At 37.5% G+C, this 14,175-nt stretch overlaps 1 protein-coding gene and 1 pseudogene across 4 annotated transcripts in view; both read left to right on the forward strand.

Annotated features, from left to right (window-relative positions):
- The window catches only part of LOC122562628 (uncharacterized), a 44,856-nt gene extending 31,798 nt beyond the window's left edge, over positions 1-13,058 (forward strand). For 3 of the 4 annotated variants that reach the window (XM_043715630.2, XM_043715632.2, XM_043715631.2), the window contains exons 6-8: positions 2,435-2,572; positions 5,120-5,212; positions 10,511-13,058. In XM_043715630.2, coding sequence (XP_043571565.1) covers positions 2,435-2,572; positions 5,120-5,212; positions 10,511-11,086 — 807 coding nt within the window. In that variant the 3' untranslated portion in view covers positions 11,087-13,058. The remainder of the gene's footprint in view (positions 1-2,434; positions 2,573-5,119; positions 5,213-10,510) is intronic. The other variant, XM_087999992.1, reaches the window with a different exon arrangement.
- On the forward strand, positions 2,590-5,089 carry LOC148145379 (uncharacterized; annotated as a pseudogene).
- Positions 13,059-14,175: the final 1,117 nt, after the last annotated feature.

Below are 14,175 nucleotides of genomic sequence, written 5' to 3' on the forward strand. Positions count from 1 at the left end.
GGGATCCTGGGCTATGGTCTCTATCACTGATTTTCATTGCTGTTCTCCCCCTGAAGTGACTTGCTTATAATCAACTGTACTATGTTTTTAGGCTAAGCCACGTTAGCCCACAATTGGGTGGATTAGAGAACTTTGCAATTTGTGCTGTGAATTTGCTATTCTCCTTAGTTCTCTGCTCCAATTAATTCTGCACTGAGAATTTCGCCTTGCATAAACTGATAAGAGTGACAAGGTTTACAAAGACCTTCGTAAATACAGGTGTACGGTCTAATAGTCCATTCATAACCAATAAAATTTAAAGATTTTAAAGGTTAGTAAGGCTCCGAAATTGTTACATGAGCATATGATTTAAACAATGTACTAAAATATCATTGAATAATATTCAGAAAGATGTACAGTTCAAGAAATACAGGAACCAAAGGTGGTAGTTGCCTACATGGAGCTATTTGATTTTTTGCTCATTCATGGGACATGAGTGCTACAGGCAGGGCTAACATATATCGACCATCTCAAATCACCTTGAAGGTGATGGTGAGCAACCACCTTGGATCCTGTTGTCTATGTAGTTTAGGTATAACCACAATGCCTGTTCAGAATTATTGAACTGTAGTGGTTTGATACGACTGAATACCTTCCTAGGCAACATCAGAAGGCAGCCAAGAATCAACCACACTGATGGGAAATTGGGGTCACATGCATGCCAGACCCAGCATCCAAAACACTGATTTCCTTTCCTGAGAGTAAATTGTAAAATAGATGGGATCTTACAACAATCATGATCATTACTGATTTAAGCATTTTCTAATCAACATGTTTAGAGGTGTTACTACACCCCTCTGGATCAGATGGGACTTGAACCTTGGCCTCCTGGTTCAGACATAGGGACACTATCGCTACGCCATTAGAATCCTTCTCATTACTGATTTTATTCTAGATTTATTAATTAGCCACAGCTACCAGAAATCAATTCACAGCAAATCAAATTAGATATTTGGCATTCCTTTGCCAGAAGCATTTCATGAGCCAGTCATGATCCCATATAGTTTCAGTTGGTGATGTTCAGGCCTAAGAAACCTCATTAAAATTTGATTTTTGTTTTAAACTTGATTTCCATTCTATCAATTAATTGTCTTCTCTAATCTGTTTGTTTTCTCTGAAGGATTTATTTGCATGTACAATCTACCCATTTTAACATGTCTGCTGGTTGTAGATATTTTTTCTCATCAACCTGTTCAGAGATGTTAAGACAACTCTTGGGAGTATGTAGCATTTGAACCTAGGCCTCGTGCATTAGGAACACTACCACTATACCATAGGACTCCTCTTGCCTTTTGGTTGTAGTTATTTAATCAACCTGTACAGACATGTTGTGACATCTGTTGGCTCAGAGGTAGATGCACTACCACAGCACCACAAAACCCCAAGAGCAAAAAAAGAGAGTTGGAAATTTCTGGAAACAGCAATAAGAGTGGGATTTGAGCCCATAACTACAAAGTACAATAGACTAACCATGCCTTAATGTCTCAGCCACCTCCTCACATTCTATGCTGGTTTATTTTATATGGCAGTAGAATTATTATTAATTACTAACTGGTTTTAAAATGGAAAGTCTAAATAGTGTCCTTATTCTGTGAAATGGTAGCCCTAACTGTATTGAGTTTAACATCCAAATGCAACCATTTCTGGAAACCCTCCATATTTGACAGTTGCAAATTATTCAGCAACTTGAAGGGTTCACAACTAATGCCATATTTCATCTTCAACACAGTAGTTTCTATTAAATTAATTTTTGCACTGTGAACTTGCCATTTTTCTTGCAAGTTCTGAAAAATTCCTGTTATAAAAATTATTTGTTTGCTGCTTTGGTTTACAGATATTTAAGCAAGAAAAATTTAACTGTCCCTTAAGTTTTATAATCATCTTTAACTTAATTTTAAATGTGTATATATAACTGCTCCTGATTATTTAATCTGATCGTATAATGCTCAGTAAGTGATGTTGGAACTTTAGCTCTCTTCCAGGCACCTTTCACTATCCAAATATACCAGCATGTTGTATCCGATACTCTGAAGGCAGGAGTCCCTGAATCAGTCCCCTGTGTAAGCTTTCAAATATTTTTAAACTTAAATACAGTACAAACACGGTTATCCGAACATTCGATTATTCAAATAAAATACTCACTGCCTGTATTGTTCGGATAATCGAGGTTGCCCTGTATACTAATCTGAGAGTTGGGAGCAAATATTCTGATATTTGCATACTGGCTCTGTGATAATTAGTTAATTGGTGTTCTACCAAAATCTAGTGAAGAGTGATTTATTTCAGATTTTGATAAAGTAACAAATTATCAGATCACAACTTTCTTCCAGCCCTCCCATCCCTCCTTCCTTACGTGCTTTTAATAACCATAAGTATGGGCTTTTAACTATTTCAGAGCGATGGCATTTTGGATCAAAATCTGCTAATAGAAAAGCAACTACTTGAACTACACCAGCAGAATCATCAACTTAGAGTAGAGAAAGCAGAAACTGAGCGCAGGCTCCAAATGGAAATCCAACAGCTAAAAAATCAGGTGTGTAAACCTCAGAAATGTTGATAACGTTCATATTGAAGCAAAGTAAGCAAATCTTATGATTTTAATTATCATAGGATATGATGGTCTAGCATCCTTTATTTACAATACATAAATAAATGATTATATTTCAGAAACAAAATGTAGAACAAACTAGTCAGCAGTACAACGGGTCTCAATTAGACTGAGAACAGAAGGGCACAAAGAAGTAACTTGTGGATGCACAAAGGTTTACAAATTTTGACCTAAAGCACAGTGTTCCATGTGCAAAGTGTGAGGGCTGGTGCTTTAGCAAAATCATGAACCTCCATTCTAAAAGCCCATCTAATCAGCAGCCAGTATCTTTAGGATCTGAGTGATTGCGGAGAAAACATAAACATTGACAAGGTAACTATTTTTCCTGTGGGTCATGTGTTCAGCCACCCCGTGCCCCACAACAGTGTTTCTGATTGGCCCCAGATTAGGGCAAGTGATGTCCCCTCCCAAAACGAAAACAGCAATTAGGTCCCATCGTATCGCTACCAGAGACACCATCACACAAACTGGCGAAAGAACTACAGCAGAAACTGAAACACCTGATCAGCGGATCCAGACACTCTATGCAGTCAATACAGGAATTCTTGGACATCATCAGAAATATACACATAGACAAGGAAGAAACTATGCTCTCATTCGCTGTAACAGCACTGTTCACCTCTATCGACAAAACCTTAGCCAGAGAAACAATAGCCAACCTCCTGGACATACAGAACAAACAAGACAGGGAACCTATCAACAAAGACTGCATACTCAAACTACTGGATCTGTGCCTCACAACAGACTTCACATTCAACCACCAAATATATGAACAAATCAATGGCACACCCGTGGGCTCACCCATCTCTGGACTCATAGCAGAAGCTGTAATGCAAAGATTAGAACAAACAGTCTTACCGCAAATTCAACCCAAACTCTGGGTCAGATATGTGGATGACACCTTTGTAATCATTAAAAAACACAGTGATAGAAAACACACACCGGATCATCAATGCCACACTCACAGGAATCAGATTCACGAGAGAGGAAGAAAAGGACAACCAACTCCCATTCCTACACATGATGGTACAGAGAACACCGAACGGAGAATTAACCACAAAGGCACACAGGAAAGCCCCATACACAGACCAGGTTCTGAACTACGAAAGCAACCACCCCAACACACACAAAAGAAGTTGCATCAAGACACTGTTCAAAAGGGCCACAACATACTGCAGCACACCAGAGCTGCAAAAAGAGGAAGAAGAACACCTATACAATGTATTCGCCAAAAACGGATACCCACGCAATTTCATCAACAGATGTCTAAGGGAAAGATAACGGAATGAGGATATGCCACAACCCAAAGGACTAGCCACGTTACCATACATCAAGAACATTTCTGAACTGACAGCCAGACCACTAGGACTCATAACAGCACATAAACCAACAGCCACTCTCAGACAACAGCTCACCAGGACAAAGGACCCGATACCCAGCATGAGCAAAACCAACGTAGTGTACAAAATCCCATGCAAGGACTGCACAAAACACTACATAGGGCAAACAGGAAGACAGCTAACGATCCGTATCCATGAACACCAACTAGCCACGAAACGACACGACCAGCTATCCTTAGTAGCCACACACGCAGATGACAAGCAACATGAGTTCGACTGGGGCAACACTACTATTATAGGACAAGCCAAACAGAGAACAGCCAGGGAATTCCTAGAGGCATGGCACTCATCCACAGATTCTATCAACAAACACATCAACCTGGACCCAATATACCGGCCACTGCAGTGGACAGCTGGAACTGACAACCGGAAGCGGCAGAACAAACCACTATAAATGCCGGAGGAAACAACACAGAAGCGCTTCACAGGAGGCTCCCAAGCACTGAGGATGTCCCCTAGACAGGGGGCGAAACTTCTGCAACACAAATTCCCAGCTTGGCGAACAGAACCACAACAGCAATTAGGTCCCTCTGCTTTCCCAGGCACTCTTACCTGCCTTCGAGGCAGGCAAGAATCAAGCCAGAGGCAGGCTGAGACACTTAACTGGTTATTAATTGAAAACTTAAGAGCCTTTAATTCATGACAAGTTGAGAAGGTCACCTGTGGATTTTCTCACTCAGCACTTAACTACTGCGGTGGCAAAACGTGAGCAAGTATCTTTAGATATCAATTCACCCCATTATTTGCCTTCCTCAATAACCTCTATGATAGTGAGATTAACACACCTATTTTATTAGTAGTAGCCATCTACTTTGAAAAAATGTCAAAGATATCAAAGGCTGTGCTGATTATGCAACAGGTTGTTAATGACAAAAACCAAGCAGACATTTTCCTGTTTGTTTATTTATGATTGCATCAATTATTTTATTCCCTGTGGTCTCTATTGTCAGTGGCATTGCCAGTATGTAAATATTTAAAAAAGAAAGACTGCTTTGAATTTGTTTCTAATTTACTACTTTTGTAGAAAAATTGTTTCTAATTTTTTGAAAAACTGTTCACTTACATGCTTTAGATTGCAGGTCTTACAGAGGCCAATTGGCAAATGGCTGAAGAACTAAAGCAATATAAATGTTCCAGAGATATTGAGAATAAAATAAATCAAATGGTGATTATGAAATATTTAATCATTTACGTTTCTATTATCTGTACATATAAATATGCTGTGGACAAACATGAGCAGAGTGAATAATGGTGATGCTGTCTGTGCTCATTGTTATAATGAGGGAAATCTGATGGCTATCTCTGGGGCATGCACATGTGCAGTCAAACAAAGAAACCAAATAACCAAAAAACTGGATGCTGGAGATGGAGTTTAATTCAGATAAATGTGAGGTGCTGCATTTTGAGAAAGCAAATCCTAGCAGGACTTTTGCACTTAATGGTAAGGTCTGAGGTAGTGTTGCTGAACAAAGAGACCTAAGGGTGCAGGTTCATAGCTCCTTGAAAGTGGAGTAGCAAGTAGATAGGATAGTGAAGAAGACGTTTGGTATGCTTTCTTTTATTGGTCAGAGTATTGAGTACAGGAGTTGGGAGGTCATGTTGCGGCTGTACAGGACATTGGTTAGGCCACTGTTGGAATATTGCGTGCAATTCTGGTCTCCTTCCTATCAGAAAGATGTTGTGAAACTTGAAAGGGTTCAGAAAAGACTTAGCAAGGATGTTGCCAGGGTTGGAGGATTTGAGCTACAGGGAGAGGCTAAACAGACAGGGCTTGTTTTCCCTGGAGCGTCGGAGGCTGAGGGGGTGACCATAAAGAGGTATACAAAATTATGAGGGGCATGGATAGGGTAAATAGGCAACGTATTTTCCCTGGGGTCGGGGAGTCCAGAACTAGAGGGCATAGGTTTAGGGTGAGAGGGGAAAGATATAATAGAGACCTAAGGGGCAACTTTTTCACGCAGAGGGTGGTACGGGTATGGAATGAGCTGCCAGAGGAAGTGGTGGAGGCTGGGACAATTGCAACATTTAAGAGGCATCTGGATGGGTATATGAATAGGAAGGGTTTGGAGGGAAATGGGCTGGGTGCTGGCAGGTGGAACTAGATTGAGTTGGGATATCTGGTCGGCATGGACGGGTTGGACCGAAGGGTCTGTTTCCATGCTGTACATCTCTATTGTCTATGACTGTGCAGGCTCTCAAGATATCAGCATTTCTCTACTTCTGGTCTCGGGAGCGCTTCTGATTTTAAACGTTTCGTCATTGCCAGTCATCCCTTCAACTGTCAAAGCTTTAATGTCTAGTATATCCTCTATAAACCTCTCTGCCTTGCTACTTCTCCCTTTTCTTTAGGCGTTGCTTGACATGTATCACTTTGGTGATGCTTTTGAAATATTTCATTATCTTCTGATTTGGCTTATTGGCTTTATATTGCTCCAATGAAGTACTTTGAGATAGTTTACTATGTTAAAGGTGCAATATAGTTGTAAGTTGATGATTTGAACTCTGCTTATCTCAGCTTGGACTTCTCAATCAACTTGGTGGTCCTTGCTGTTGCTTGCCCAGCACAATTATGGCACACATCACACACCCCTTCTAGAGACCAAAGCAGTAGAAAAGGTTACTTTGGAGAAAATCTCTGTTGACAAGTTTATGTGCAGCTGTCAATAGGATAAATGGAATGTACAGTTCCTTCGTTGCTGAGAACGAAAATCAGGGCCAATAGCTCATAATATTATCACACCTAAGATTGGCCTCAGGCTAGTATTGATGGAATGCAGTCTGTCATTGGAATACCACAGTTTTGTTATCCATTCTGCATCATGCTGATCTGCCAAGAATTTTTATGTGACGTCCCACATGCCTATTTTTAACATTGAACATTGGTCAGATATTGCAATAGGAATGAGCCCTCACCATTCTTAAGGACTAAATCAGCAGCAATTTTGTGTGTGTATGTGTGCACACATGTAGTTATGCATGAAAATCAGCAAATTACTGCCTGAATTGCCCTGCTACCCTACAAGCTGTACCACATTGGTTCCTTGCTGAGGATTTGGCATTCAAATACAAGGAGGGCTGAGTTTCTCATCCTTTTTCTTTGTGGCCAATTTTCTTTTCCACATGCAAGTAACCCAAATATGTCCATGCTTTGGATAGATTTTCATTTTCATTATCAAGCTTGTAATTTGGAAGGGTGAATTTCATTTGGATGTGGTTGAGTTTCATTTTGGAATCAAATTGATCCATAAATGACCGTTTTCCCTACCAGATTACTGTTGGTAATAAAAATTACCCACATCATGTGATCTTAACTCTTTCATTTTTGAAAACTATAATACTTTTACCTCTTAATATTGCAAAGCAGGTGAATTTCGTGACCTGGTAATTCACCTGTTCAAAATTGGTTGGCACTTAAATGGGGCAATCTTTTGACCACACTTTAAGCTTTTGCTTCAAGTATCTCAAGTTTATTAATCTTAATGTTGCCTAGCATCATGTGCTTTGTTTATGAAGAGAAAATATGTTATTGGTTTGTTGAGCCATGGCAGTTTATTGTCTCAGAACTAACAATATCTTTAGTTTTGACAGTGTTACTCTCAATTCGTTACAAAATGCTTGTCGACCTATCAATAAGCATTCTATTTATAAACAAATAGATAACATGTTCATTGTGTAGCACTCCAGCTCTTAAAAAATTAATTAATATAAGTAAACATGTATTCTGCTCATCATGTGGCCACGACCAGACCTAAGAGAGAATATTTTCAATTGATGAATGCAAGGTGAATGTTCTTTGCATGCAATTTTAAATCGTTAATGTCTTAAAGTCAGTGCCAGAAATGATTCTTTATGCCGGCTCTCCTCTGAACTATCCTGTCAAACCCATTCCCCTGCTTAATCACTATATCCCTACAAATTATTTTCCATCCTACATTCATTTTACTAATTTGCAAAATCATTTGAATAGTTCCACTTTCACAACTCTATTAGGCAGAGAGTTCCATGACATTACCATTTATTGCATGGACTCAGTCTGTATGGCACATTTATGCTGGACGTGACCTACATTAATAAGAAGGGATTAGTCCTCTGTAAACAGAACAAATATGTTCAAACCTTGTATCTTTTGTGAGTTACCCAGACGCTTAAGGAAACTATAGTTCCCTATTGCTTTCTACATGGTAATGCCTTGGCCAATCAGAATTGACTTACCCACTAATCTGCAATGTTTTCTCCTGTGCTATAAATTGTTGTAATCATTTGTAATTTGGCATTCTTGCATTTGTCCTGATAAAATGTAAGAGGAAAAGCTTCAACAATGTGTCTCCTTTTTCAGCAATATATTTTTTAACCCTTCTGTACTCCAAGCTAATCTTAAATTTAATATATGGCTTTTTAGATGTGGAAGATGAACAAATAAGTGTAATTTTATCGATTTTGGCGTAGTTCATCTAAAACAAAATTTTGTTTTTTTTTTCTCTTTTTCTCTCTCTCTTGCTTTCTTTCTCTCCCTCCTCTCGTTGTCTTTCTCTCTCTCCGTCCCTTCCTCTCCCTCATGCACACATACACACACAATGAGGATAGGAGGTCTTAGAATACTCTCCCAATGGAGAGTGATTTCTTTCTTTGCATCACATACCTAAATGTAGCTTCTGTCTTCAAAAACTGGGGATAAAACTGCACAAACAGAAAAATCAAGATTCTTTAAGCTGATTTTTAAAAATTAGATCATTTATGTTTGTATGCAATACATTTTATGGTAGATCAAAATAGTGAAATAAATCAGATCCGTCTGTTTTGTATCTTGAGGAATCTGACAACGATATTAAAGGCAAAGGTGTAACGTAAGAGCAATCTGTGATGTGTCAATAGCAGTGGTTTTATTGGAATATTTTGATGAATTTACACTGTCAACGTGAGTGTTTGGACCCTATTTAAGTTCAAAGAAATTGCATATTTGCTTAGTCATATCTTGGAGCTGGATCTCAAACCTCAAGGTTCTTGAGTCATGACCCACTGTTCACCAAACTTATTCTTCTGTGCCTGCCATCCCACCCAAAAAAAATTGCACTGAGGTTATAAACCTGCTTTTGAAAGAATTACATTCAGAGTAAACACAATCCCCAAATGTATCAGCTATCCATTCACAGAAGACAGCATTCAAATTCTAATTTGGCACAACTGTGGATTCAACCGCTCAACTTTTTAATGTCACATGAGATAGTAACTATTCTTGATTATTTTAAAAGCGTCTCAAACACTTTATCACCTTAGGCAAAAATGAGGAGTACAGATGCTGGAAACCAGAGTTTAGATCAGAATGGTGCTGGAAAAGCACAGCAAGTCAGGCAGCATCCGCGGAGCAGGAAAATCGACCTGATGAAGGGTTTTGCCCGAAATATTGATTTTCCTGCTCCTCGGATGCTGCCTGGCCTGCTGTGCTTTTCCAGCACCACTCTGATCTAAACTTTATCATCTTATTTTAGTCAAAAATCTCAAACATTACTTACAGTTCTGTTTAGGTCTTTTCTGCTGCTGCTTATATTTACCCCTTACTACTTATGAATCCTGAATTTTCTGATGTCATACTTTTTTAAAAAATCCTTTCCTAACTGGTTACTCACTTTACTGTAGCTCCTCCATTCTTCTTGAAACAGCTTCTCCAGCTTCAAATGTATAATTGTCTAGTTTCTCCAAAACACACTTGTTGGCTAATCAAATAACTGAATGTTGTAATTTAACTTCATTGCATTATTGGATTGATAAGATCAAACATTGACACAAGAAAATAACCAACATTTTGCAGTGCAAATTTAGTCCAGGCACAAAGTGAGTTAGCTAAATCTGTCAATATCTCATTGCTCAAGTGAGTTGATTCATTTGTCACTTTTAAGATGCTGATGTATTTCTCCTCTTCTCTGCCCTTCCTTTTCTCCATGTTTCTGTGACACAAGTGATTCTCCAACCAGCAATAAGTTTGCTCGTTAATCTTTGTAGTTCTCATTTTGAGTAACACTTCAGAGATGTGCCACAGAAAATTGACTGTCAATCATGGAATAAGTCAATTTTTTTGATCAAGCAACTTTACCTCAAATTTAAAATACATGAGGCCTGCCTGAGTTTGCAGGATAATGTTAAATATGAAAAGTTGAATAATTTGTGGTAAACAGTTCTACAATCTTGTAAATCCCTCCTAGATATTATTTGATGTTTCATATTTCTTTAGCTGTATACTTTGCTATCAAGTTAAAATTAGATTTTGGACATGTGTATGGAAACACTAATGTACAGAATCATTTCATAATTTAGATTTTTGCCTCAAAAATATAATTGTTAAGTTAAAAGCTTAAGCTTATTTGTGCATTTGTTATAATGAGAAGATTAGTGCTCTGTTGTATTACACTGATGATTTTGGACAGCAAAAGAAAGTTGTGGCTAGAAGTAATTGTTACTTTGTTCTCAGATTGAACAGATGGAGATGCAGCACAAGGAGCTCTTACAGATGCAGGTGGAGCTGCTACGGAAAGAGTATAACAAGTTAAATCATCAAGCTAATGGTGGCTCTGATTCTATTCAGGATTCTAAAGATGATTGCACTGATGGAACTGAGCGTACAACTGAACAGACATTTGTGGGCAGTGCAACTTTGTCCCCCAAGCGTCATAGCATAACACTGACCTTACCAACCACTATAGTGACATCGCATGAAATCGTGACCTCTGAGCATGGAATCATGTCAACATCAGATGATGTAATTGCAGCATCTGAAATGGACCTCAGTTCTGGAAATGTCATATCCTTCATTGAGCCTAATAATAATTCATCAAATGAATCTGCAGGTTTGACAACACTTGAAATTGTAGAGGTCCATTTAGACAGTGAGTCAACCATTTCAAATATGGAGTCAACTTCCCCCACACGCGTACATCTGTATCCTGTCACACACATCACTGATAATGTTGAACTTTCCTCTGGCAAACGGATTTCTGAAGAGGATCCGGAAGAAGGAAGTCAATCAAAAATCCAGAGAACTGTTTGAAACAGTGTACTGCTATGTTATTTTATAGTGTCGAAATGTATGGCTTTATTTTTATTCAATATTTCAATGAATAATTTATTAATATTTAATTCAGAATTGTTCTTATTTTAGTTTTTTAAATGGAGGTTAGAGAGAATTTATTTGACTTATGAACTTTGACCATTTCAGATTGCTTTGTGCCAAAGAATACTGTGCAGTTTCCTTGTGCAGCAGAGATTTAGGCAATACAATAAATCCTTATTTCTTAAGGTGAGAGAGCAAGACTGTAGACTGACCTTTTGACCTTTCAAAAAAAAATTACCAACACAGCAATAAAGTACAATTATTGTTATAGTTCTTGATTAAACCAATATTGGGAACTTAAAAATAAGCTGACTGCTAACCATGATTGATTTAAAATAATGAAACATTCTGTAAGCTATTTGATTTCAAGGCCATTCAACTGAATCTGTTTCTATTTTATAGGAGCTTTAGGAATTCACTAATAGTTATGATAAAGTGTAAATTTATATTCAATAAAGTTAAATCTTTGGGAAGGGCCACTGACAATTCAGTCATCAGGTAATGGAAGTTTACCATCAAGTAGGCTTACTATTTTGTGTGCATGATGGCATCTCCTGAATTTTAATGACCTTTTCATTAACAGATGATTATATTAAAGGAAATTAGATTTGTGACAACTACTGTCCCTTTGTATACATTGCAATAATGTCCAGCATTTTGCCTTTCACACCCCTCAAAACTACCAATCTAAATTACTCAGAAATGTGATAGACCTGCTAGAATAATTAACGGCAAAACTCTGCCACAATTGGTGCTGGATATTCCATTAACATCAGGTATGTTTTTGGTGAGCAGCATGTAAAATAGAGCAGATAGCCATATTAATAATTTTCCTGCCAGCCCCAGAGCTCAGCCTCATAATATGGAAGATGATGGGCACCTAAATTGGCAACCCAACCATCATATATAAAGCAACTACAAGTAAATTGAACTTGTCATCTGCTGAAATAAAATCACTTTGCTTTTCACATTCAGTCTTAATATATTGTGAGCTGAATGCTTACAAGGTGCCTCAAATGCCTTTGAAGTTTGTATAAACTCTGCACACTTTAAGCTGTTTTTATTAAATGACCAAGTGACTTGTGCAATTTTGGTTGTGTTTTCATTAAATTGAGGATAAATTGATAAGTTGAAATCATTCAATATGTCCAAGTTGGTGATGTTTGAATCCAAAATAATTAGTGTACATTAAATTATTTTTAATAAATTCCTTCTAAATAATTTCATACCTTAGATTGCTACACATCTTATTTTATAGCCTCTTCAATATTGCATTTCACTCTTTCATGATGTGCTCATTGTTTCAATTTTGTTCTGGTTTAGCCATGAAAAATATCTGTTGTTTGGTTTTCGTCCATGGCCTTTACCCAAATGCTTTATGGGTAAAAATGTTTGCAATGGGTTTTAATGAAATACTGAATTGATATTTTTAAGTCACATTTTTTGTATCCTAAAAGACACTAAATATGTATTCTATAATAGTAGTCTTGTATATATTTTTTGATTGAGCTAATGACAGACAACTTTTGACTGAGCTAAAACAAATAAATTCCTTTATATTTTGTTCCAAAATCAAATGATCAGATGTATTCTTTAAAAAAACCTAAAATGAAGCATGCATATTTTCATATTGTTAACAGCAGTAAGTCTAAAATTAAGTAAATTCAGTTATATTTAAATTTCTCCTTGTGATCAGATTAGGGATTAATGTCAGATGGCACCTAGTATTTTCATTCTTCCGGATTCAGCTATTCTTCAGACTTGAACAAACTATATTTTCAAACTTGAATTTCTGAATGATGTTTTGTGCACTGTGCAAATGAAGATCTAGTGAACAAAATAACTGTACACTAGTAAATTGTACATTGAATATTAGTTTTCATTAAATTATTTTTAATAAATTCCTTCTAAATAATTTCATGCCTTAGATTGCTACACATCTTATTTTATAGCCTCTTTCTTACATTTCTTACATTTATCAGAATAAAATAAATTTGCAAAACACTGGTTCAAATTGCTGAAGATATTAGAATGAATTCTCTGACAGCTTTTGCAAGTATGAAATTGAAGGGCTGGTATAATGTAATTTGTCCATGCTCTACTCCATCACAGATGTTAGTCTTCATCCCTGGGATCATTCTTGTGAGACTCCTTTGGACTCTCTCCCAAGCCGGCAGACCTTCTTTAAATATTGGGCCTAAATCCGCTCACAATACTCCAAGTGCAGTCTGACCAGAGCCTTACACATCCTTAGCATTACATCTATGCTTTTGTTTTCTCGTCCTTTTGAAATGAATGCCAAAAGTGCATTTTCCTTTTTAACTGCCAGCTGAACCTACATGTCCATCAGAACATCAAATATGAGATCCAGTACGACTAGTAATTCATTATACTAAACCGTTTATGCATAAAACAGCACTGTTCATACACATGTTCTCGGTCAGAGAGGTTCAAATGGTGAAGAAGTTACCTTGAAGAACCAAATTAATTTGAGTTCTGCCAGGATTACGTGAATCTAGACTTCATTATAACCCAAGATCTAAATAAGGACATGAGTGACTGTCCTTGAGGTTAAGGCAGCATTTGTCTGCGTGTGATACCAATGAACCCTTGTAAAATCAAAATCTCTGGGGACCAACAATTAAACACTATTGGCTGGACTCATAACAAATACAAGAGAACATATTTGCGGTTAATGTATCTCTCTTTCTTTACCATTGCTGGATTAAAATCCTAAAGTTCCATACCTAACAGCAATGAGGGAGTACCTTCGTCACATACATTGCAATTGTTTGATAAGGAGGATCTCAAGGGTAACTAAAGATTGGCAATTTGTGGTGGTTTTGCCAGCATTGCCCAGCTATCAGAACTGAACTTTAAACAAGCAGTGATTTATATTCAATTTAAGAATTCTGGTAACTCAAACTTGCTTGTACCTCATGCCATGTTCCCATCCCCCATAGCTCACCTCACATTGCCTTCATTCACAAATGTTTGCAGGCTAATGCAGGATCTAAGTTGGGTAA

This window comes from Chiloscyllium plagiosum, unplaced genomic scaffold (genome assembly GCF_037043375.1).
Source record: "Chiloscyllium plagiosum isolate Xiang-an unplaced genomic scaffold, Cpla_swu_hap1 HiC_scaffold_24, whole genome shotgun sequence".
Classification (NCBI taxonomy): domain Eukaryota; kingdom Metazoa; phylum Chordata; class Chondrichthyes; order Orectolobiformes; family Hemiscylliidae; genus Chiloscyllium; species Chiloscyllium plagiosum.